The sequence below is a fragment of the Schistocerca cancellata genome, chromosome 9, assembly GCF_023864275.1.
Source record: "Schistocerca cancellata isolate TAMUIC-IGC-003103 chromosome 9, iqSchCanc2.1, whole genome shotgun sequence".
Classification (NCBI taxonomy): Eukaryota; Metazoa; Arthropoda; class Insecta; order Orthoptera; family Acrididae; genus Schistocerca; species Schistocerca cancellata.
Window position 1 is genome coordinate 112,270,973 of NC_064634.1, and position 25,626 is coordinate 112,296,598.

At 40.0% G+C, this 25,626-nt stretch overlaps 1 protein-coding gene across 2 annotated transcripts in view; it reads left to right on the plus strand.

Moving 5' to 3' along the window:
- The window catches only part of LOC126101615 (activating signal cointegrator 1 complex subunit 3), a 258,264-nt gene that overhangs the window by 227,686 nt on the left and 4,952 nt on the right, over nt 1-25,626 (plus strand). For both annotated transcript variants that reach the window (XM_049912297.1, XM_049912298.1), the window contains 3 exons: nt 12,015-12,183; nt 20,570-20,857; nt 24,172-24,523. In XM_049912297.1, the coding sequence (XP_049768254.1) occupies nt 12,015-12,183; nt 20,570-20,857; nt 24,172-24,523 (809 nt within the window). The remainder of the gene's footprint in view (nt 1-12,014; nt 12,184-20,569; nt 20,858-24,171; nt 24,524-25,626) is intronic.

The window sequence follows — 25,626 nt, forward strand, 5'->3', positions numbered from 1 at the left end:
CCTCTAGTTGCACAGCCAGTGCTCCAATTATCACTGAAGCCAAAGAGCTCTGTGGTGTGCATCTGCAGAAACAAGAAAAACTCTAAAGGTGAAAGAGCAGGCAAATGTGTCAGATGTGGGGTGCCAATAACAGTGTGTCTGGCCAGATACTTGGTAAAAGATAAAGCAGCATGGGGTCGTGCATTCTCATGCAGTAAGAACCAGTCCTGACAATGCCAGAAATCAGGGTAGTGACATCAAATTGCTTGTCGCAAATGTTTCAAGACTTCGATGTAAAGAGTTTGGTTCACTGATTGACCTGGAGGAACATACTCATGGTGAACTAATCCTTTACTATCAAAGAATGCAGTCAATGTCACCTTTGAAACTTCCTGGCAGATTAAAACTGTGTACCGGACCGAGACTCGAACTCAGGACCTTTGCCCTTCGCAGGCAAGTGCTCTACCAACTGAGCTACCCAAGCACAACTCACGCCCCATCCTCATAGCTTTACTTCTGCCAGTACCTTGTCTCCTACCATCCAAACTTTACAGAAGCTCTCCTGTGAACCCTGCAGAACTAGCACTCCTGAAAGAAAGGATATTGCAGAGACATGGCTTAACCACAGCCTGGGGGATGTTTCCAGAATGAGATTTTCACTCTGCAGCGGAGTGTGCGCTAATATGAAATTTCCTGGCAGATTAAATCTGTGTGCTGGACTGAGACTCGAACTCTGGACCTTTTCCTTTTGCAGGCAATTGCTCTACCAACTGAGCTACCCAAGCACAACTCACACTTTGGAAGGCACGAGACGAGATACTGGCAGAGGTAAAGCTGTGAGGACGGGGCGTGAGTAGTGCTTCGGTAGCTCAGTTGGTAGAGCACTTGCCCGCGAAAGGCAAAGGTCCCGAGTTCGAGTCTCAGTCCGGCACACAGTTTTAATCTGCCAGGATGTTTCATACCAGCGCACACTCCGCTGCAGAGTGAAAATCTCATTCTGGATGTTGCCTTTATTCTTGAAGGTTGTCATTTGATTTTTTTTCGATGCTGGTGATCCAGGACCACACCATTCAGCACTCGGACACATCGTGTGAGTGTCATACTGGTAGCACCAACTTTCATCCCCAGCAGTAATTTTTGACAGAAATGTCGAATCACACCCGGCTCTATCTATTAGTTCAGCAGAAATTCTTCATCTTTCCTCTTTCTTTTCGTGTGTTAGCACGTGAGGGACGAGCTTCGCATTAAGTTTTCGTTTCCCTAAATCTTTGCGTAAAATCTTATGATACACATCACAATTTAAATTTAAGTTCTTCTGATATCACACACATTAAATGATGGGCTTCTTGCAATAACTGCCTTTCATTAGAAAATTTAAAAAGGGAAATGGATAGGTTAAAGTTAGATATAGTGGGAATCAGTGAAGTTCGGTGGCAGGAGGAACAAGACTTTTGGTCAGGTGATTACAGGGTTATAAATACAAAATCAAATAGGGGTAATGCAGGAGTAGGTTTAATAATGAATAAAAAAATAGGAGTGCAGGTTAGCTACTACAAACAGCATAGTGAACGCATTATTGTGGCCAAGATAGACACAAAGCCCATGCCTACTACATTAGTACAAGTTTATATGCCAACTACCTCTGCAGATGATGAAGAAATAGATGAAATGTATGACGAGATAAAAGAAATTATTCAGGTAGTGAAGGGAGACGAAAATTTAATAGTCATGGGTGACTGGAATTCGTCAGTAGGAAAAGGGAGAGAAGGAAACATAGTAGGTGAATATGGATTGGGGGGAAGGAATGAAAGAGGAAGCCGCCTTGTAGAATTTTGCACAGAGCATAACTTAATCATAGCCAACACTTGGTTCAAGAATCATAAAAGAAGGTTGTATACCTGGAAGAATCCTGGAGATACTAAAAGGTATCAGATAGATTATATAATGGTAAGACAGAGATTTAGGAACCAGGTTTTAAATTGTAAGACATTTCCTGGGGCAGATGTGGATTCTGACCACAATCTATTGGTTATGAACTGCAGATTGAAACTGAAGAAACTGCAAAAAGGTGGGAATTTAAGGAGATGGGACCTGGATAAACTGAAAGAACCAGAGGTTGTACAGAGTTTCAGGGAGAGCATAAGGGAACAATTGACAGGAATGGGGGAAAGAAATACAGTAGAAGAAGAATGGGTAGCTCTGAGGGATGAAGTAGTGAAGGCAGCAGAGGATCAAGTAGGTAAAAAGACGAGGGCTAATAGAAATCCTTGGGTAACAGAAGAAATATTGAATTTAATTGATGAAAGGAGAAAATATAAAAATGCAGTAAATGAAGCAGGCAAAAAGGAATACAAACGTCTCAAAAATGAGATCGACAGGAAGTGCAAAATGGCTAAGCAGGGATGGCTAGAGGACAAATGTAAGGATGTAGAGGCTTGTCTCACTAGGGGTAAGATAGATACTGCCTACAGGAAAATTAAAGAGACCTTTGGAGAGAAGAGAAACACTTGTATGAATATCAAGAGCTCAGATGGCAACCCAGTTCTAAGCAAAGAAGGGAAGGCAGAAAGGTGGAAGGAGTATATAGAGGGTTTATACAAGGGCGATGTACTTGAGGACAATATTATGGAAATGGAAGAGGATGTAGATGAAGACGAAATGGGAGATAAGATACTGCGTGAAGAGTTTGACAGAGCACTGAAAGACCTGAGTCGAAACAAGGCCCCGGGAGTAGACAACATTCCATTTGAACTACTGATGGCCTCGGGAGAGCCAGTCATGACAAAACTCTACCATCTGGTGAGCACGATGTATGAGACAGGCGAAATACCCTCAGACTTCAAGAAGAATATAATAATTCCAATCCCAAAGAAAGCAGGTGTTGACAGATGTGAAAATTACCGAACTATCAGTTTAATAAGTCACAGCTGCAAAATACTAACGCGAATTCTTTATAGACGAATGGAAAAACTGGTAGAAGCCGACCTCGGGGAAGATCAGTTTGGATTCCGTAGAAATGTTGGAACACGTGAGGCAATACTGACCTTACGGCTTATCTTAGAAGAAAGATTAAGAAAAGGCAAACCTACGTTTCTAGCATTTGTAGACTTAGAGAAAGCTTTTGACAATGTTAACTGGAATACTCTCTTTCAAATTCTGAAGGTGGCAGGGGTAAAATACAGGGAGCGAAAGGCTATTTACAGTTTGTACAGAAACCAGATGGCAGTTATAAGAGTCGAGGGGCATGAAAGGGAAGCAGTGGTTGGGAAAGGAGTAAGACAGGGTTGTAGCCTCTCCCCGATGTTATTCAATCTGTATATTGAGCAAGCAGTAAAGGAAACAAAAGAAAAATTTGGAATAGGTATTAGGATTCATGGAGAAGAAGTAAAAACTTTGAGGTTCGCCGATGACATTGTGGTTCTGTCGGAGACAGCAAAGGACTTGGAAGAGCAGTTGAACGGAATGGACAGTGTCTTGAAAGGAGGATATAAGATGAACATCAGCAAAAGCAAAACGAGGATAATGGAATGTAGTCAAATTAAGTCGGGCAATGCTGAGGGAATTAGATTAGGAAATGAGACACTTAAAGTAGTAAAGGAGTTTTGCTATTTAGGGAGTAAAATAACCGATGATGGTCGAAGTAGAGAGGATATAAAATGTAGACTGGCAATGGCAAGGAAAGCGTTTCTCAAGAAGAGGAATTTGTTAACATCGAGTATAGATTTAAGTGTCAGGAAGTCGTTTCTGAAAGTATTTGTATGGAGTGTAGCCATGTATGGAAGTGAAACATGGACGATAACTAGTTTGGACAAGAAGAGAATAGAAGCTTTCGAAATGTGGTGCTACAGAAGAATGCTGAAGATTAGATGGGTAGATCACATAACTAATGAGGAAGTATTGAATAGGATTGGGGAGAAGAGAAGTTTGTGGCACAACTTGACTAGAAGAAGGGATCGGTTGGTAGGACATGTTTTGAGGCATCAAGGGATCACAAATTTAGCATTGGAGGGCAGTGTGGAGGGTAAAAATCGTAGAGGGAGACCAAGAGATGAATACACTAAGCAGATTCAGAAGGATGTAGGTTGCAGTAGATACTGGGAGATGAAGAAGCTTGCACAGGATAGAGTAGCATGGAGAGCTGCATCAAACCAGTCTCAGGACTGAAGACTACAAAAAAAAAATGCTCCACATTTGCATCGGTATGTGCTGTAGGCAGGCAACTAGCTTTGGGGTTGTCTTCCACTGAACCTCTGCCTTCATGAAACCTTTTGTGCCACTCGAAAACACAACTTCGTGAAAGTGCCTTTCCTGCATATACTTGCTTAATCATTGTTCAAATTTCACTTGGGGTTTTCCCAAGCTTAACGCAGAACTTAATGTTCACTCTTTGTTCCAAATCAGCATCCAATGTGCCAAGAACCCAAACAGTGTTTTGCTAAGCACATCACTGCCACCTAGTAAGTTGGTGTGGAAAAATAGCCAAGGTCATTTCAAGGATGTGCAAATACCAGGAACATAAAACAATGACTCCTTTTTAGTATTTCAAAACAATTGCTCCTTTTTAGTATTTCAAACTCAGAAATAAAAAATTAAAAAAACCTGTCCTGGAACTTTTCTGACAAGAGGGTATAAAGCACTGTATACGAAGTCTGTTCAAAAAATTCCGGAACATCGTAATGTCACACCAGTGGTGTATTGGAGTGAAATGCAGTTGGCATCCCTACACAAGCCTGTGTTTAATGTGTAACTGCCAGATTTTCATTGTTGTATGTCTGTTAGTTATTGCTCATTGCAGTATTGAGTAAATGTTATGTCACATAATTTGTGAATTATGAAGTGACAGAGTTAGAGGAGCAACTTGCCTGCATTAAATTTTGCATGTAACTCAGGCAAACCTATACAGACGCACACCAAATGATGCAGGAAGCCTACAGTGATGAGTGAGTGCTTAAGCCATACGCGATGTTAACAAATGGTTTAAAAATGATCAGACGAAAGTTAAAGATGACCCTCGTTCAGGACTCCCTTCAACATCTTCGGATGACACTCATGTCAGGAATGTCGAGGAAATTGTGTGTGCCAATCAAATACTGACTGCCTGAGAGATTGCAGAAGAATGTAACAATAGCATCACATCATGAAATCCTGACGGAGCATTTGGGAATGCATCATGTTGCCACAAAATTCATCCCATGGCTCATGAGCCAAGCCTCACAATCTATAGAGAGCTTTTGTATCATGCACATATGAACGAGATGTTCCTTAAGAGAATCATAACTGATGATGAGATGTGGGTCTATAGTTATGATGATGAGACAAAGGTTCAATCTTCACAATGGGTCAGAGAAGGTTCTCCAAGACAAAAAAAAGGTTGTCAGGTCAGATCAAATGTCAAAGCCATGCTGATCCGTTTTCTTTGAGTTTTGAAGGATTGTTGTTGTTGTTGTGGTCTTCAGTCCTGAGACTGGTTTGATGCAGCTCTCCATGCTACTCTATCCTGTGCAAGCTTCTTCATCTCCCAGTATCTACTGCAACCTACATCCTTCTGAATCTGCTTAGTGTATTCATCTCTTGGTCTCCCTCTACGATTTTTACCCTCCACACTGCCCTCCAATGCTAAATTTGTGATCCCTTGATGCCTCAAAACATGTCCTACCAACCGATCCCTTCTTCTAGTCAAGTTGTGCCACAAACTTCTCTTCTCCCCAATCCTATTCAATACCTCCTCATTAGTTACGTGATCTACCCACCTTATCTTCAGCATTCTTCTGTAGCACCACATTTCGAAAGCTTCTATTCTCTTCTTGTCCAAACTAGTTATCGTCCATGTTTCACTTCCATACATGGCTACACTCCATACAAATACTTTCAGAAACGACTTCCTGACACTTAAATCTATACTCGATGTTAACAAATTCCTCTTCTTGAGAAACGCTTTCCTTGCCATTGCCAGTCTACATTTTATATCCTCTCTACTTCGACCATCATCGGTTATTTTACTCCCTAAATAGCAAAACTCCTTTACTACTTTAAGTGTCTCATTTCCTAATCTAATTCCCTCAGCATCACCCGACTTAATTTGACTACATTCCATTATCCTCGTTTTGCTTTTGTTGATGTTCATCTTATATCCTCCTTTCAAGACACTGTCCATTCCGTTCAACTGCTCTTCCAAGTCCTACAGTAGAGCTGCATGTCCTCGGGAAAAATTACGGCTGTAGTTTCCCCTTGCTTTCAGCCGTTCGCAGTACCAGCACAGCAAGGCCGTTTTGGTTAATGTTACAAGGCCAGATCAGTCAATCATCCAGACTGTTGCCCCTGCAACTACTGAAAAGGCTGCTGCCCCTCTTCAGGAACCACATGTTTGTCTGGCCTCTCAACAGATACCCCTCCGTTGTGGTTGCACCTACGGTACAGCCATCTGTATCGCTGAGGCACTCAAGCCTCCCCACCAGCGGCAAGGTCGATGGGGGGGTTAGCTCATCATAAATTCATGCCACCGGGACAAACTGTTAACCAGTGTTAGTATCAGGACATGTTGCAATGTCTGTGAGAAAATTTTATGTGGATATGGCCTGAAATGTGACGAGACAATTCACGGCTCTTGCATCACTATAATGCACCCACACATTCATCCCTGTTCGTGCATGACTATTGCACAAAAAATGAAATCACTGTGCTGCCTTATCCTCCAAACTCTCCTGACCTGGCTCCTGGGGACTTTTTTTTTTTTATTTCCAAAATTGAAACCCTATTGAAAGGAGAAAGATTCACAATGGTAGATGAGATAATAGAAAATTCGCAGACGGCCCTACGCGAGATCCAGCAAGAGATGTACCAAGACTGCTTTTGGAAGTGTAAACTGCATTGGGAGCAATGTATCAATTGTGGAGGAGAGTATATCAAAGGATACCATGCACAATAAATAAAAGGTAAGTGTACGAAAAATTTTTTAACAGATTTCGTATATGGAAAAAAAAAAACTTAAAAAATCATGTAAATGGTCAGATATTTCCATATTTTCCTCTCAGACAGTGTATTGTAATTGTAAAACTAGCATATTCCAAACCATAGAGAGAGGTCAGGATTATGATTGATAGATCATACAAATAATGAAACAATACAAAACATTACCTCACATTGAAAATTCAGATATAGAAAAATGCTTCCCAGTTTTGTGTGTTTTTCAGAGCCACCTGAAATGTGTTTTGTAGGATCCATGCCTTGCATCCAGTAGAAATTTTTTACACTGCATTGAACATACAGTAAGAGTACACAACAGCTCTCACCACATGAAGAAGCTGGCTGGGTCATTCATTGAAATACCAAGTGAAAATGGGGATAACAACTCAACAGACTACCTGAAAGCACACGATTAATCAGCCACAGTGAGGAAACCTGAGATATTGCAGTAATTACAGTGTTTTTTGGCCTAAAATGGCCAACTTCAGATTCTACAGTAGAGAAAAGGAAACCTTACATTAAGATCTGAAACAAGTAAAAGTATTTTCACTAGGTCTACCTGTGAGCTAAGTAAAGTGCGTATGTTCATAGCAATGGGCAGCATTTGGTGAACAAATGGTCATGCGTTGTCAACTAAACAAATCTTCACACATGAAAACCATAAAATATAACAATTATTACAATAATATTTCAATCAGTTGCTCATAAAATATGAAAGTAGAATACAGGTCACTAAAACAGGAAAACCTATTTAAAACAAAGTGAGATCTTTACGGTAAAAGAAACAGAGTAGCAGTCCTTATGTTACTTATTTCTGATGCCTGATTGCGTTGCACTTCGGGGTGCTAGACACCACTGCACATAAGTTTAGGAGAGATGACACAGAATGGATGACCATGGCCGTTCCCTGTCACAGTTCTCTGGTGCAGCCTGGATGGCACGTTATGGGACTTGTTCGCAGGGAGGTTGCACTTGCACCTTCTAACAACTGCCCAGCTAATGTAAATGCCCCACAGCCAGAGGAAGTGTTCCAGGGAACAGCCCTGGTCATCCATTCTGTGTCATCTCTCCTAAGCTTATGTGCAGTGCTGTAGACATCTAGCAACCTGAAGTGCAACATCATGAGCCTTTGGAAATATGTACTGTAAGGACTGCTACCATGTCTCTTTTATTGCAGAGACCTCACTCTGTTTTAAATCGGTTTTACTGTTTTAAGGAGTATTGACTGCAATAGTAAGTGATTGCAATAGTGTTGTTATAATTGCTATATTTTATAGTTTTCACAAATGTAGATTGTCTTATAGAGGGCACATGCATTTAGTGTGAAGAGTAGGGAAGGAAGCGCACGTAGTTGTATGTTTATTATTTCCCGATTTCCAATATTATGTTTGGTTGATAATGTATGAACATTTGTTCACTGAATGCCAGCCATAGCTATGAACCATATATATACACTGAAGAGCCAAAGAAACTGGTACACCTGCCTAATATTGTGTAGGTCCCCCACGAGCACGCACAAGTGCCGCAACACGATGTGGCATGGATTCAACTAATGTCTGAAGTAGTGCTGGAGGGAACTGACACCATGAATCCTGCAGGGCTGTCCATAAATCCATAAGAGTGCGAGGGGGTGGAGATCTCTTCTGAACAGCACATTGCAAGGTATCCCAGATATGCTCAATAATGTTGATGTCTGGAGAGTTTGGTAACCAGCAGAAGTGTTTGAACTCGGAAGACTGTTCCTGGATCCGCTCTGTAGCAATCTGGATGTGAGGGACCATTTTCCAGGATGTGAGGGACCATTTTCCAGCTGGAATTGCCTAAGTTCATCAGAATGCACAATGGATATGAATGGATACAGGTGATCAGATAGAATACTTACATACGTGTCACCTGCCAGAGTCATAGCTAGACATATCAGGGGTCCCATATCACTCCAACTGCACACGCCCCACATGATTACAGAGCCTCCATTGGCTTCAACAGTTCCCTGCTGACATGCAGGATCCATGGATCATCAGGTTGTCCCCGTACCCATACATATCCATCTGCTTGATACAATTTGAAATGAGACTTGTCCGTCCAGGCATTCATGTTTCCAGTCATCAATGTTCCAATGTCGGTGTTGACGGGCCGAGGTGAGGCATAATGCTGAAGTTTAGTCTGCATCCACAGAAGACTGCAGGTCCATCGAGTAGAGAGTGTGCAGCGACAGATTTTATAGTATTCTTCTTCTTGTCTGCAGCAGATGTTGTCATTTCAACGTCTTCAATTGTTTTATATATTGTATGTCTTGAACGTCGACGATAGCGTCTGTATGGCATCTTGGCAGCGTTCAATGCAGTCGTCAAGTGTACACAAGTGGGCCTTCGGCTCTGAAAGCCCATATCAATGATGTTTCATTGAATGGTTTGCACGCTGACACTTCTTGATGGCCCAGCACTGAAATCTGCAGCAATTTGTGGGAGGGTTGCACTTCTGTCACCTTGAATGATTTTCGTCGTTAGTCCTGTTGTTTCAGGATCTTTTTCAGCCACAGCGATGTCAGAGTTTTGATGTTTTACCGAACTCCTGATACTCATAGTACACTCATGAAATGGTTGTACGGGAAAATCCCCTCTTCATTGCTACCTCAGAGATACTGTCTCTCGTCACTCGTGCACTGACAATAACACCATGTTCAGACTCGCTCACATCTTGATAACCTGCCATTGTGGCAACAGTGACTGATCTAAAAACTGCACCAGACACTTGTTCTCTGAGATAGGCGTTGTCGATTGCAGTGCCATATTCTGCCTGTTTATATATCTCTGTATTTGAATACACATGCCTATACCAGTTTCTTTGGCACTTTGATGTATGTTATTTTCATTTCACACAGCTCACAACTTGACCTAGTGAAAATGTTCAAATTTGTTTTAAGTCTAAATATATATGCTTTTCTGTAGTGTAGCATCTGAAGATGGCCATTGTAGGCTGAAACCAGTTATGGCTGTGTAATAGGAAAGTGACTGTGTCAAAAAAGAAAAACTATTATAAGTCAGTCACTGCCTCACTGCTTCCGTAAACAGAATGTCGTTTTCTCTGAAAATTCAGTCCCCCCTCATCCCCCACTCTAAGATAGTACTTCATTACAGATCACTGCATTATCTGCAAAAAGCCTGATGTTACCATTAATAAAATCTGTAGTGTATTGTAACTATCACTTACATGTTGATGACATCCAGTTGTAACTTAGTACTAGTCCTAAGAACATTGCAATAGATTAATGACCGAAAGCACTTTCCCTCATTTAGTAACAAACTTCAGAAATTGCTAAGGAACAGGAGATCATTGGACTCAAGTGTGTTTGTTGCATCTTGATTCAGAAAGAATGCAGAAATGTTGAAACTAAAGTTTGTAGAAATTTGGGCATCTATTGAAAGACTTACGTGCAAAGCATATCATAACTTCCACCATCTCACATTACTGAAAAATCATGCTACGAACCCAAGAATGTTCTGTTCCATGTGTGGGAATGTGGAAGAGTGCCTGACGAGTTCTTGCAGCCATCAGCATACTGTTCACAGTGGAGCAAGAACAGAATGGATGTCTTCCATTTTGAAACATTCTAATAGAAAGAAATGCAGACAGTACGCTTGTGTGTGCAGTCCACAGAAATAAGACCGAGGCAGATCTGTACCTGTATGCAATGAGCTGTCATCATCCTGCACACTGGTACACTGTTCCAAGAACTGTTGCTCAAAGGGCACATGCTATTTTTGACCCACAGGGAAGGCGTAGAGAAAAATAAATTTACTTTTATCACATGTTCTGGGCCTCCTTCAGCCAAACTGGGGAGAATCTTTAGAAAAAACAACATCAAAGCCATCTTTCGACCACCACAAAAAATGAAAATTGTGTTTGGCTCAGTAAAAGACAAACTGCAGTTGCAAATACCCAGCCAATATAGCGTAGCATACTGTGTGACTGTGGCTCCAGTACATTGGGCAAACAGAGCATGTTATTTCACAACACTGCATGGAATACTTTCAAGGCATACATCTGAGCATAAAGATACATCAGCAGCGGCTGCATCAACGAAGGAACTTAGGAGAACAATAATGTTATGCTGAGCTAGTGGCTTTTGGGAGAGCATCAGTAAAGACTCAATTGGGATAAGGTGCAATGACAATCTCGTCAATAGTATTGAGGGTTATCAGTTAAGTGTGTCATGGAGCATTGCACGAGCAGATATATAGAGACCATGCCTAGCAATTAACACTTAGCTTGCGGTGCAAGACTGAAAGCAATGAAAGTTGAATGGTGGTCTGCCCTCCCCCCCCCCATGAGCAATCCATGTTCCAGGAGGAAAAAGAGGGAGCGGGAAGAGGCAGCTGCTACTGTTTAAGTGTGTGTGTGTGTGTGTGTGTGTGTGTGTGTTTGTAGTGCCCATGTTATGTTGTTATCTTGACACTCCGCCAGATGATGATAAGAATGACAGTCATTGAAATGTCGTGGAATTTCAACACTGCCACCTGGATGGAAGCCTGAGAAGATTTCATCCCCATTATATGCCATGGAAGTCTACATTGTTGTTGTTGTTGTGTTGTTGTTGTATAGTGCTCATATGCAATGCATATTGTAAAGTTAATTCAGTAAGAATGTCTGATCATATGTAAGAGATGGCCTCAATTCTGTAATCCTGACAGATGAAATAAATGAATAAATTTACTCAACATTGAATTAAATTCACTATAATCAATGGTTAAGTAATGACCTTCAAAAAGTTAGAAATCTTGTTTTAAGAGCTCCACTCCAGCATAAATTTTCATTAGGCACAAGATATGAATAGCATTACAGCTTCAGCTTATCTGACCAGTTTTCGATTCTATCACTTCATGTTACTACATCTTCTTATATTTGATTGTGATGGAGCTATTCATTTTAATTCAGTAAATCTTAATCGGACAATAAGAAGGAAGTTTGTAAATACTACAGTACTTTCCACTGATAATTGTGCTTTTCCAGTTGTGTGCAGTTGTAGAGATAACGTGGAATTTCTCTGACAATGACTGCTACCTTCTCTGCAGGGATCTGGCAAAGAGCTGCCCGCTGCCTGTGGATAGCACATCCCTGGACTCCCCTCACACCAAGACGTTGCTACTGCTGCAGGCCCACTTCTCCAGGCTGCACCTGCCATGCGCCGACTACCACACTGACCTCAAGTCAGTGCTCGACCAGGCACTCAGGATCATGCAGGTGGGAATCCATTTCTGAGCATTGATGAACAGGCTTTTCACATCCCTGATCCCTGCACCCATAGCTGTGTTAAATTTCTTGTAAGACATTGAAATGTTTTTTATTTGAAATAACTCTGCTTCATTTGTTGTTAGCTTATTGACCCCTTTGGCATCACGCACAAATTATATACTTCTATTTGCAACCATGTCACAATCCACACAGTGGTTTGTAACGGAATTTACAAAGGTTACCGTAACAACTGTGTTATCAGAAAAGGCATCCAGCAACAAAATTAAACAATAAAATAAAATTTGCCAAGTCCTGAAAAAGCAGACCCCATACTAGATGGAATAAATGCTAGCAAAAAGAAAGAACAAATGGCAAAGGCTATTGAACACCAACTTCATTATTTATGAAAACCTTTATCATCAACTGTGAAATTTATTTATATGATGAAATTCCAGCAGTAAATGAGTAGTGAACATCAGGACATTATTAACACAGATTAAATTAGATTAGATCGTAGGCAATTAAAAGTTGTAGTGAAAAGAAATTTTGCTAGAAAAGCCTTTACGTACATAAGTACAAACAAAATTTGAAGAAAAAAAAAAAAACTGTATTTGGGATGCAGACAATCCTTCAGCTCAAGGAAAAAGAAGTAATAGTTTCTCTTGCAACATTAAGGAGCTCCCTAATTTCGAAGCTAGTGTCCGTGTTATCTTTGGTTTATGTCTATTGTCCTGAAGCATTTTGGTCAGTAGAGGTTTCTTCTGTCTTCAGTTCTGCTGATACCCTATTTATTTTTTACTGTCAATGCTTGTGGCTTCAGGTATTTCCATTACATGTGCTACCATCACATAGCTACTGTAATGTTGTCTACATAATTCCAACTGTTTCTTTGAATCCTCCCTCCCACCCCCCCACCTATTACTCCTATTAATCACTGTCATGTATCTAGCCTCATAACAATACATAAAACTACATAAAATAACTACAATAATTTTGACATGCAAGGAGAATTAGTCCTAATGAGAGGAAGAAGTTTATATTTACTGGTGTTTCAACAATGACTACCAGGCAACTTTTAATTCACTGATTGTAGTTTTATTTTCGTTAGCAGAAAGAAAACAAACTAAACAAAGAATTTAATTAAATAGGGTCTGTAATTCTTATACTTTTAATAGAGAAAGAAAGTTTCTAGGTCAGGGGATAGCGTTCGGCGAAATCCCTTAACTTTTTGTTGCATACGAAGCGTTGCGTTAGGCAGCACGATGTCGGTGGGTTATGATGATGAGATCAGGATACAGACAGTTCCGCTGGTTAATATTCTCCAGCGAAACGCAAATAAAAGTTCCGGCACAGTTGTATCATTAACCCCGTGGTGATTAACAAACCACAAGATGCCAGTATACGAACGTTGTTGACATGTCCTCTCTTTCAAAGTACATGGCGTAGACGTACACTTTATGCACTGTCCGTGACGCTATCGTCCGTAATTACATGGTTCGTCACATTCATATAGTCTTAGCCACAAATACACAGTTCATAGAATTGTTCTTGTGTGTGAAGCACACTGTAAACAATGTCCACTCTGTTCTCGCATTTCAAACTTCGACAACGTCACTGAAAGCCATTTATATTGCACAGTTAATTAGTCTTCACTTTCACGGCTTGATAGAATGTGTTATACAACAGTTCCACCACCCAAAACCAATACCAGCAAAATTCATTTGCATAAAAGCACAATCGGCCACAACAGAAGTAATGTTAGCGGCACTTTCACAGTCCGGTTTATTTGCTCTTAAAGTTCGCTGGCGATGGCATTACATACCACAGTGGTAAAGAGAATTAACAATCTGATAGTTTGGTATCACTGTCCATACCATTACGTATGCTTTTCATGAAACACAGTACTATTTTTCCCGCGCACGATTCACATACACGCCATCCTCCATCCCCTCTACTACACAACCACCTTTCAACTCTCGATATCACTATCGCTGTCCCCTGTCTATAGATGTTATATCGCTATCGTAAATTACATAAACCTTTATAAATGTTATTGACTGCATTTTTCACAATTAATAATATTCCAAAAGAGAACTTTACAAACTTTACCACAGGTACAAAGCAAGAAACATATTTATCCATTGGGAAATGAAATAATCACGATTACATCTTTACATTTACAAAACCACTGTAGAATGTTACATAATCACAATTAGAAATGCCCATATGAACAAAAAAAAAGAATGGAAATCTAAAGAAAATCACGAAAAAAAAATTTATATGTGTAATTAGCAATGCCTTCACAATGGCTACTTTAGTATTCATGAGTGCATAAAATGCTGTGCAGAAATTGGAGCATAGGTGATACGTGACATCATTGGTTTCACAGGTGACCCTGCTTCTGATGTGGTAGGGTACAGTTGTAACAGGAGTGGAGTTAGTTTTTCTGGGTGGGTGCATCAAAGAGATCTTGTACCTGTGTCTTCCACAAGGCTATGACCCATGTGGGAGTGGGTGTGGGTGTTGCATAGGGGTGGATCAGCATATTTAATCAGTGTGTGCCAAAATGAGGAAATGTTGTCCTGTTGCTCACCAAATCTTCCAATGAGAATTTAAATTACTGTTTCTTTTATGAATGTATCAATTAAGAAAGAAGAGTTCTCAGGTGTCTGGCTGGATCATGTCAATGATTTTTTGGCAAACAGACTTATTGCCATCTTCATGTGGTCCTTGGTGACTGCTATTCCGCTCCTGTTTTCGTCATATATATGTTGACCATTACCCCTTCCAACACAACACTCCTACCACAATCAGGCTTGTTGTGACTGACTTCGAAATCTGGTCTCCATTGTCTGCATTGTCATTGCTGGGTGCACACCTCACTGTACGGGAATGCTTTTCTTTTTCTAGGCTCAGTACAGGGTTCCAGACCTGACACAGTTGTAGGCCACTATTATTATTAAATAGACCATCTTGAACCATAACTCCAGTGGCCTCTTAAATTGTGCAATCTGAAAAGTGCTTAAGTATTTTGGTGTGGTTGTAATCCATAGTATGGCCAGTTTTTATACTATGGTCAGCCACAACTGATTTGGTGGTCTGGCATACCTGTAAAACAGCACGAAGGGAAGGAGAACACAGGTTGTTAGTGTGCATTGTGTTTGTTGGCAATACATCTAGGAAACTAGCAGGATATTGAAGCAACAATATATTAAATGTATTTTGTCAACCTCTAAAACCTTGGCACTGCCAGGTGCAGTGAAGGATGATATAGGCCTTTGCAAACGAGGAGTCTGTCACATCCCCTACCAGTGTGAAAAACCAAATGTTGGGAAAACTGTATGCACAGTAGAAGAGAGTTGCCGTGAACATAGATGCCACACTAAATTATGCCAGGTCACCAAATCAGCCATTGCTGACCAGAGTATAAAAACTGGCCATGCTATGGATTCCAACAACACCAAAATACTAAGGCAGTCTTCCTCCTCCTGGGGCTGCTTGATAAAGGACGCCATCGAAATTAAGATCCAAGATGGTCTGATTATAAAGATAGTGGCCTATGACTGAGTCAGATGTGGAGCCCTGCACTGAACACAGAAAATGAAAGGCTTTCCTATGTAGTGAGTTCTGGACCTGACAGCAGCAGCGCAGGCTCTGGAGACCAGCATTCAGAGCTGGGTGCCATTACTTTCCCCTACCCCCATCCCCCTACACCACCACCACAGTGACCACACAGATAGTTATAGGAGCAGGGTGTTGAAGGGACTAATGGTCAACTTATATAATATACCAATAGGAGCGGAGCAGCAGTTATCAGGAATCACATGAAAATGGCACAGAGTCTGTTTGCTGAAATATTGTGGAGTAATTATGACATCAGCAGGCCACATACCTGAGAGTTCTGTAAGTCATAGATATTCTGGGGAAACATCAGATCGCATAACAAATAAGAGGTATTCTATACAACACAGCTAGAAACCTGTGTGATAAAGCTCTGTGTGTGTGTGTGTGTGTGTGTGTGTGTGTGTGTGTGTGTGTGTGTGTGTGTGTGTGTGTAATGCCACAAACAAATGTAAATGTAGAATGAGATTTTCACTCTGCAGCACTGATATGAAACTTCCTGGCAGATTGAAACTGTGTGCCGGACCGAGACTCGAACTCAGGACCTTTGCCTTTCGCGGGCAAGTGCTCTACCAACCGAGCTACCCAAGCACGACTCACGCCCCGTCCTCACAGCTTTACTGGTAGAAATAAAGCTGTGAGGATGGGGCGTGAGTCGTGCTTGGGTAGCTTAGTTGGTAGAGCACTTGCTCGCGAAAGGCAAAGGTCCTGAGTTAGAGTCTCAGTCCGGCACACAGTTTTAATCTGCCAGGAAGTTTCAAATGTAAATGTAGTTTTATGATAAATGACAGCCCACAGTAATTATGCCACTATACTGTGAGTAGATGTCTGCTGTGTCATTCTTCCGGCTGCAGAAAAGCTTATTGGTCAGTTGTGTCACCTATAAAGTTTTAATCTCTATTGATTCATTGTGGGATCGGGACAGTGGCCAGTCAAATATTTATGAAGGAAAATCATCAAATGGCCGTATGTTTTGAGAAGTTATTTTATTTGGACAGCCAGTTCTGACATCTTATTATGCCAACTTCAGGCCCCTGTGAAATCCATGTACAGACAATCACAAGTACCAATACTTGTGTACTGGAGCCATCAGTATCTCGATACCGTGAATTCTACATTGAAAGCACAAATAGTCCAGCCTAAAGTAGCAAGTCAAGGTCAAAATTATATCCATACATGCTAAATGTAGCCGGCCGCGGTGGTCTCGCAGTTCTAGGCACGCAGTCCGGAACCGTGCGACTGCTACGGTCGCAGGTTCGAATCCTGCCTCGGGCATGGATGTGTGTGATGTCCTTAGGTTAGTTAGGTTTAAGTAGTTCTAAGTTCTAGGGGACTGATGACCACAGCAGTTGAGTCCCATAGTGCTCAGAGCCATTTGAACCATGCTAAATGTAAATATAAAGTTCTAGGTAATCTCATGACAGCCTTTGGACTCGCATTTGGGAGGACAATGGTTCAAATCCATGTCGGGCCATCCTGATTTAGGTTTTCCATGATTTCCCTAAATCCCTTCAGGCGAATGCTGGGACGGTTCCTTTGAAATGGCACGGTCAACTTCCTTTCCCATCCTTCCTTAATCCAAGGGGACCGATGACCTCGCTGTTTGGTCTCCTCCCCCAAATGAACCAACCAACTGACAGACCCGCTAATAATGATGGTCTTATGATAAACCCAACTGTGTCTTTTCTCTGTTTATTCAGCTCCTTGTCCCCATTTCATTAATGCCAATGTAGTTAGTTCCATGAAAAATGTGCTGTTGTTGTCTGCACTCCAAGAACTTCTTCTTATGATGCTCTTCTCTCTTGTCTGTTCTTTTTGTCTGTGTGCAGCTACTGCAACCTACATCCTCCTGAACATGGTTACTACATTGAAACTTTGGTGTCCCTCAACAGTTTTTACTTCCAAGCACCCCTCCATTACCAAATAAACAATTCTTTGATTCCTTAAGATGTGCGCAATTAACATATCCCAAATCAATCAATCAATTATTTTTTATCAGACTGTACCTCAAAGCTATTTTCTTCGTTATTCTTCTGCAACACAATAATTCAAGAATTTCTGATCACTTTCTGTCTGTACTATATTATTCATGTTCTAATTGTGTGCAAGGCTATGATTCAGACATATACTTTTATGAATGAGTTCCTGATACTTAAATTTAAATTGAGTGTCAATATTTTTCACTTTTCAAGGACAACTTTTGATGCTATTGCCAGACTGCATTTCATATCCTCTGTAATTTTGCCTCTGTCAGTTATTTTTCTGCCCAAACCGCATACTTCACAAAATGAAGAAAAGCAGTACCATATGACGGTGTCAATGTGACACTATTGGAAGCAGTTGACTCGTATAGATTTGTGAATGTAGTAATTTGTAGGGTTATGAAATGGAATTATCACACAGGCTTAATCATAGGTAAGGTTGGGGGTAGATTCAGTTCATTGGCAAGATAGTGGAAAAACGTAGTAAGTCTGCAAAAGAGATTCCTTGCAAATCATTTGTGCAGCCCATCTTGGAATATTGCTCAAGTATGTGGAGCCCATACCAAATAGAATTAATTGAGGACACTGAACATGTGCCAGGAAGAAGTACAAATAGAAATGTCACAAGTTTGTGTGGCTCACGAGATAGTGACACTGAGATGTTGGCAGGTACTTGAAGGTCAATACTACCGTATTTACTCAAATCTAAGCCACACTTTTTTTCCGGTTTTTGTAATCCAAAAAACCGCCTGCGGCTTAGAATCGAGTGCAAAATAAGCGGAAGTTCTGAGAGATGTTGGTAGGTGCCGCCACAACTAACTTCTGTCGTCGAATATATGTAGCGCTACCAACGAGTTGAGCGCTACATAGGCATGATTTGCAGACACAAAGATAAATACTGGCGCCAAAACCGCTGCGTCAGTAAATAAATTAAATTAAAAGGTGGAAGACGAGCTTTTTTCTCCGCCCCGAGTTTCGACCTCTGCATTTTCATGCATTATCCAAGGAAATAAATACAAATTCCGTCTTGTTCATCTTCGAATGTTTCAGCGTTTCAATGTACTATGAAATTCTGACTGGCAAGACTGTTTGGGATGTTTGTCAATATGGCCAACTCTACGTTCTGAATTTTTTCCTACCTGTGAGAAGCGGTGGTTGCTAATAGGAGCTTTTACGAATTGTGAATCACATGCAGTATTCTCTCAACATAAGACTAATATGAAAATAAACATTTTGCCATGTATTCTTTTGTGTTTGCTGCTATCTCATTTAAATCCTGTATGCCTAATAAACTACGAAACTAGAGTGAGACAACAGCAAACGCGGAAGAATATACATATCATGCCATGTTTATATTCGTATTCTTCTTATGCCTAATAGTGGTACAGTCAGAAATGAAGCACGGCAATTGACTAGATTTTTAAATCTAAGATGACTCTAATTTCTGTGCAGAATATAATGTACTAAAGAGGCGTCTGCAAAGATATTCAAACGGAGGAAAATTTTCGCTAAACTCTTGTTCAGAACATCTTCTATCATACGCAGTCTATTATTTGGTTCATGTTGATCATTATCAAAGAAAGCAGCTGTGTAAGTAACAACTAATAGCAGTCTCTTGCCATTGTTTCGCTAATGAGAGGATTCCTCTTTTTTTTTTTTTTTTTTTTAAAGTGGCGATAACGCGCACAAAAGCAAGCCATGCTGCGAGCGGCGACAGGTAGTAAACACTCATTATCAGTATGAGACAGACAATGCATGACACAGTACAGTAATGCATTTTTCAGCTTAGAGTGACGTAAACACCTATAAGAAAAAGAACGGCACTTATCAGGTCAAAGAAAAATAAGCAATTAATTCAAACCAGACGAAGCACGTGATAAAGGAAGGGTACCCGTATAAATACGGATGGAGCGCCTTACGCATAGCAATGGCTACCTGGTAAAGCTTAACTGCTAAGCTTACGACTCGAACCAAACTACTGTAGCTGTATCGTCATTCATTCGACCTAAATTGTGTCTCATATTACAATGGACCAACTTTGTTTCGATTTGGAGGTGTGGCCTAAAACTTTTCTCTCGCCTTGAATTTCGACTCTCAAATTTCAGGTGCGGCTTAGATTCGGGAATTTTTTTTTCCTTGATTTCGAGTCTCATTTTTCAGATGCATCTTAGATTCGAGTGCGGCTTGGATTCGAGTAAATATGGTAGTTATCCTGCTTAAGGCTGCTTATAAAGTTTTGTTACCGTAGGGATTCTGAAGAGAAGATCAGTCTACTTACAGCATATGTTATCATGCTAAATGTCTCCACACTGGTTTGTAGAGCATTTATGTCACTGTGGATTGAAACACTTCCATTATATTTAATGTCACAACTTCTAATCTGATTCTGTCAGCATCACCATACTTTGTTGACATTCACCATATAAACTGTTGTCAAGAATTTGTGCTCTGTCTCTAATGACTTCATCAATGAGACACTCAGTCCCTAATATTTCTATTTTCTTCCTGTCAGCATTGTCAACAACTAAATCTGTATTTAAAAATCATGTAAATGTCCGTTAACTATTGTTGAATCTATTTTGTAAGATGAATTCCAGGACCTGTATTGCTTTGAATGTTCCTACATTTCTCCGGAATCCAGAATGATCTTCTCCCAGGTTGGTTTCTACCAACTTCTTCCATTAATTAAAACAAACAAAAAATAATTGTTTGTGCCACCATGGTTTCATGTGATTTACATAAGATATATGGAATTATATATGCTGCTAACAATTCTGTTTCCTTTGGCACAGGCAATGATCGATATGGCTGCAGAGCAGGGCTGGCTGGCGACAGCTCTCCGCCTGATGCAGCTGATGCAGATGGTTGTGCAGGCTCGCTGGCTGTCAGACAGTCCACTCACAACGCTCCCACACGTCGAACCACAACACCTCTACCTGTTCGAAAAGCAGAGGCTGCCTCCCGCTCTACGAAACCGCAACTTGGTCACGTTGCCGGGCTTGGCTTCTGCTGTCAGTCGTAACTACGAGTCGCTAGCGACAGTTCTTCGACCGGAACTGGAAGAGGGTCAGATCGAACAAGTATGACTTAGCTGTGTTCAGCTTAATTGTGAGAGATTAGCAGTATCAGTATTCTGCTATTGACTGAGAATCTGTTTATAATAAATTGCGGAAGTGCCTAAACATTTCCTGCTTTTAATTTATGGTTTGTCATGTAGTTTCTAACATCACTACACCATCAAGGTGTACATTCAAACAGAAGCAACACTGAAACACGCAGATGTGGCAGTGAGATGTGTTGCTCCAGGCTCTTTTGTGTAATAAAATGACTTTAAATGCTTTTGATCTCAGTCTATAGCACCAGGTGAAAATATATTGTTGCTCATCACCATTCCTGTCCTAAGTAATAATAATAATAATAATAATAATAATAATAATAATAATAATAATATGTAAGAAGCTTCATCACAGTTGCCACTGACATATTCATAGGTTCTGGATTACTAATTTCTTTGACTTTGGAATGGGCCAGCACCTACCCTGTGAATTGAATTGAAGGAGTGGAAGAAGAAATAAAATTTCATGATTTTTCATTGTTATAAAATTAATTACAATTAGTTTTATTACTTTACAATAATTTTTGCATAATTTATTGTATTACATTTTCTTAGCTTGGTTATTTCACCTTGAAACACCTGATATACCAAAATTCTAATTTATACATTCCTATTGATTATTAGTTTCGTATTTGATTTTGCATGACTGCTGTTGTACTTCAGCACATGCTCACATGAATATAGTGACTTCAAACCACGTGTACAAGTTTCAGGATTTTGATATAAATTCAACTTTTATATAGAAATTGTCAACTTACATTCTCTGAACAATGAAGTACCCCATACTTGCATATTTTTATTAGACATTATTTATCTCACCAACTACAGACTGAAGCAAAATCCTCTAACTAGTAACCAAACATATCAGTTATCTGTTCAAAACTGCACAACAATGCCAAAAGCCTGAAAAAGACAAGCTATAGGATCAAATACATCTTTATGGCAAAGCTGAGAAAATTACTTTTAAAGTTACAGTCTGCTTTAAATTCTTTAACACATGATGTTTAATCTCCAAAACTGTGATGTTGCCACAACAAATGCTGTCTGCAGGCAAATGCCCCAGTTCTTTCCATTCCATGCTATAGAGAATCACTTTACAGTCTCTCTCTGTCTCCTAAGAAAATCATATAAAATAACTGAAATTCAGGTGAGATACTGACCTCTCTAATGCCTCTAAACATGTCAAAAATCTTTTAATAATTTTATGTAGGCCCAGAAATTGTAATACTTCTCAAATGATTGAAATTTTCCTGTCCAGGAACAGCTGCAAACTTCTCATAGAATAACTCAAAAGACATGGAACTTACTGAGATACTTTTCTTTGAAAGGTATGAAGTTCAAAATCACTCTGTCCTACAAATATTATGAAAAAAATTCACATGTATTACAGACCTCTCTAGTGTAGCTAAGCATTCCAAAAATCCATTCTTACTTTCAATAAGGGCCTGAGTTACATCTTTTCTTAAAAAAGGTAAAATTTCCACTCCTGCAAAAGTCTTCATGAATTTTGTGCAGTGAAAGTGTCAGAACAGTTGGAACCAATTTTACCAGTAAGTACCTGTTAGTGTATTCTAGGAGAGAGAAGTCTGGCTGGCTCTCTTGTCAAATGCCAATTACAGTGGAACCTCGTTTAACCACAGCAGGTTGTCTGGTAGGTCATCCGGATTATCAAAGATTTAAATAATCTAAAAATTCAGAAAATAATTACAATGACATTTGGAAAATGCCATAAACAAACTTGTTCTATCTATTTTCAGGCAAACGTACAACTTATACATTATTTTCTCATATTTTTTTGACCAGAAATTGGGGGAAATAAAAACAGTCAGTGCATTTGTAAACTTAAACTGACAGAAGCATGTTACTGAGCTTCTCAAACAATTAACTTCAGCTACTTTTTCTCTTTGTATAACTGCTAATCTTGAAAACAATTGAATTAACCTCCTGAAATATTTTGCATATTTCCACTCAATAATGTCTTGCAGAATAATTTCATGGGGTAACTCACCACTGTGAGAGAAAGTATTGGTTGCACTAAAGCGAGCAGTAAGAATATCATGTGGTCCTCATCCATGGACATTATGTAGGTACCTCTTCGAGGAGCTAGACATTTTAATTGCACCATCACAATACATATATTTGCTAATGAAATTTGTCACAAATAATCCACAACAATTTGGGAAGAACAGTACAACACTAAAGGAAAAAAATGAACTTTATTAACGTTTTTAAAGTTATCTTTGGCTCAGAAAGGAGTTCAATATGCAACAACAAGAATCTTTGATCATTTTCACAATGACATAAAATATCTAACAGGTAGCAAAGTAAATTTTAAATCTAACCTAAAATGATTTCTCAAGGACAACTCCTTCTATTCCATGGACAAATTTCCTTTCAAAACAGGCAGCTAGTTAAAAAACTTGTTTTTAAGTGTAGTTGTATGAGCAGAACTAAAAAATATTGGGTTCATTCGTGTTAATACTAACCATGTATATGTATTCCGTAAACTGATTCATTACACATCATTTTGATACAAGATTTGTTCAAGTAATCTGTGCTACATGTAACTAACTCACTAACTTTTAGACCCAGAAATAACAACATTTAGACCCAGAACTAATCAGCAAGTTTCTCTTGGACCAATTAATATGTCATTTATGTGCAACACAATCACACAGGCATTTTGCTGCTGTTTATTTGACCAGAGCTGTCTCTGCCTGGCATTCATTATTTTGTCCAGCTGTGTTGTTGCCTCTGTATGTGTCATAGTGCCATTAGACTGAGTGCCAACTCCGGCTCATCCATTGTCACTGCTGTCATTATTATTTTGCAGCCAATCATTTACATCTATGTGAGCAGTCTGTGTGTTGATGGACCTTCCTTCTGAATCATCAAATAGTGTACACAGTTACTAAACAAACTATCCAGATTAATTAGGTCTGTGACATCATTGCAGTTTTGGAGATTAAACATCATATGCCAAATAGTTTAAATCAGACTTTAAATGTAATTTCCTCAGATTGGCCATAAAGATGTATTCGATCCTAAGTTTACTAAATGGCCTGATACATGCCTATTTCGAAACATATAGCTTGTCTGTTCAGGTTTTTGGCATGGACATGTAGTTTTGAATAAATAACTGGTATGTTTGGTAACTAGTTAGAGGATTTTGCCTCAGTCTGTATTTGGCAAAATTAATCAGACTGTGATGCATATTGTTGCGGAGGCGGCAATGGTTCCTTGCTTGAATTTTAATATGCCTACCAATCCGTTTTGCAGGTCTACCAAGTTCTCACAGCACTACCTGTGCTGTCAGTGGATATGAGGCTCCGTGCAGGCAGCGAAGCGGAGCGCCCTCTGCCTCGTGCCCCTCAGCGCAGTCGGCATTCTGACTGGGCAAAATGCACAGCGGGCTGCGAAGCCACTCTGTCCGTGAAGCTCAGGCGCGAGAACAGGGACAGTGGCAACGGCCGGGCACACTGCCCGCGATTCCCGCGGGGCAAGGATGAGGGCTGGATCCTCGCCCTGGGAGATGTGGAGCGGGGCGAACTTCTGGCACTCAAGAGGGTGGTGAGCGTCCGGGGGCGGCCATCGCATCACCCTCTGGCTTTCTTGCTACCCAGCAAGCCAGGTCAGTAGCAGACCATCTGCATTTTCAGCTGTCGTGATGCGTGTACTAATTATGACGCTGGCACAGCAGCGTAGGCAGAGAAGTGTCTGAGTAAAACGTTTCCAACATTTATTTCATTTGCAGAATACCAGCAGGGCGTTATTGCAAAGACAAGCAACTAAAATTTACATAACTGTTTCTATTTTGTCATAGTTATGCACATATTCAGATTTATTGATGATTAGTGTTAAAAGCAGTGTTAATTTTCAAACCAGTTAATTTTGCTACTAGCTGTGCAGGTGATAAAGATAACGAAAGACTGTACAATGAAATAAAAGAAATTATTCAACTCATCAGTGGAGATGAACATTTCATTGTGATGCGTGACTGGAAGTCAATAGTAGGAACAGGAAGATAAGGAAAAATAGTAGGGGAACAGGGGCTAGGGGAGCAGCTGTGTGGTAGAAATTTTGCATCAGGCATAACATAATAATTTCTAACTCTTGGTTTAGAATTCATCAAAGATGATTTGATATGTGGAAGAAAACTGGTGACATTGGAAGCTTCCAGATAAAATGAAATATGCTTTTGAAATCTCTGCTGTACGATTATATAAACTGCAAAATGTTTCCAGGGACAGATAACACTCTGACTCAGATTAAAACTGAAGTTATTTCAAGAAGGTAGGAAATGAAAGAGGTGGAACCTAGATAAATTTAAGGAACTGGAGGGTGTTGAAACTTTTAAAGGGAGCATTAGGCAACAATTGACAGACAGGAAGGGGATAAAATAGAAGACAAATGGGTAGCTTTGAGAGATGAAATACAAAAGCAGCAAATGATTAAATAGGCAAAAATACAAGGCCCAGTAGAATTGTTTTGATAACAAATGAGATATTGATTTTAACTGACAAAAAGAGAAAGTATAAAAATGCAGCAGGCAAGAGGGAATAGCTATGTCTAAAAAATGAGATTGACATAATGTGCAATATGACTAAGCACAAATGACTAGAGGAGATATGCAAAGCTGTAGAATTATGCATGACTAAGAAAGACAGATGGAAAACTAAAAAGACCCATGGAGAAAAGAAAAGAGCTCAGATGGTAATATTACGAATGGGAAGA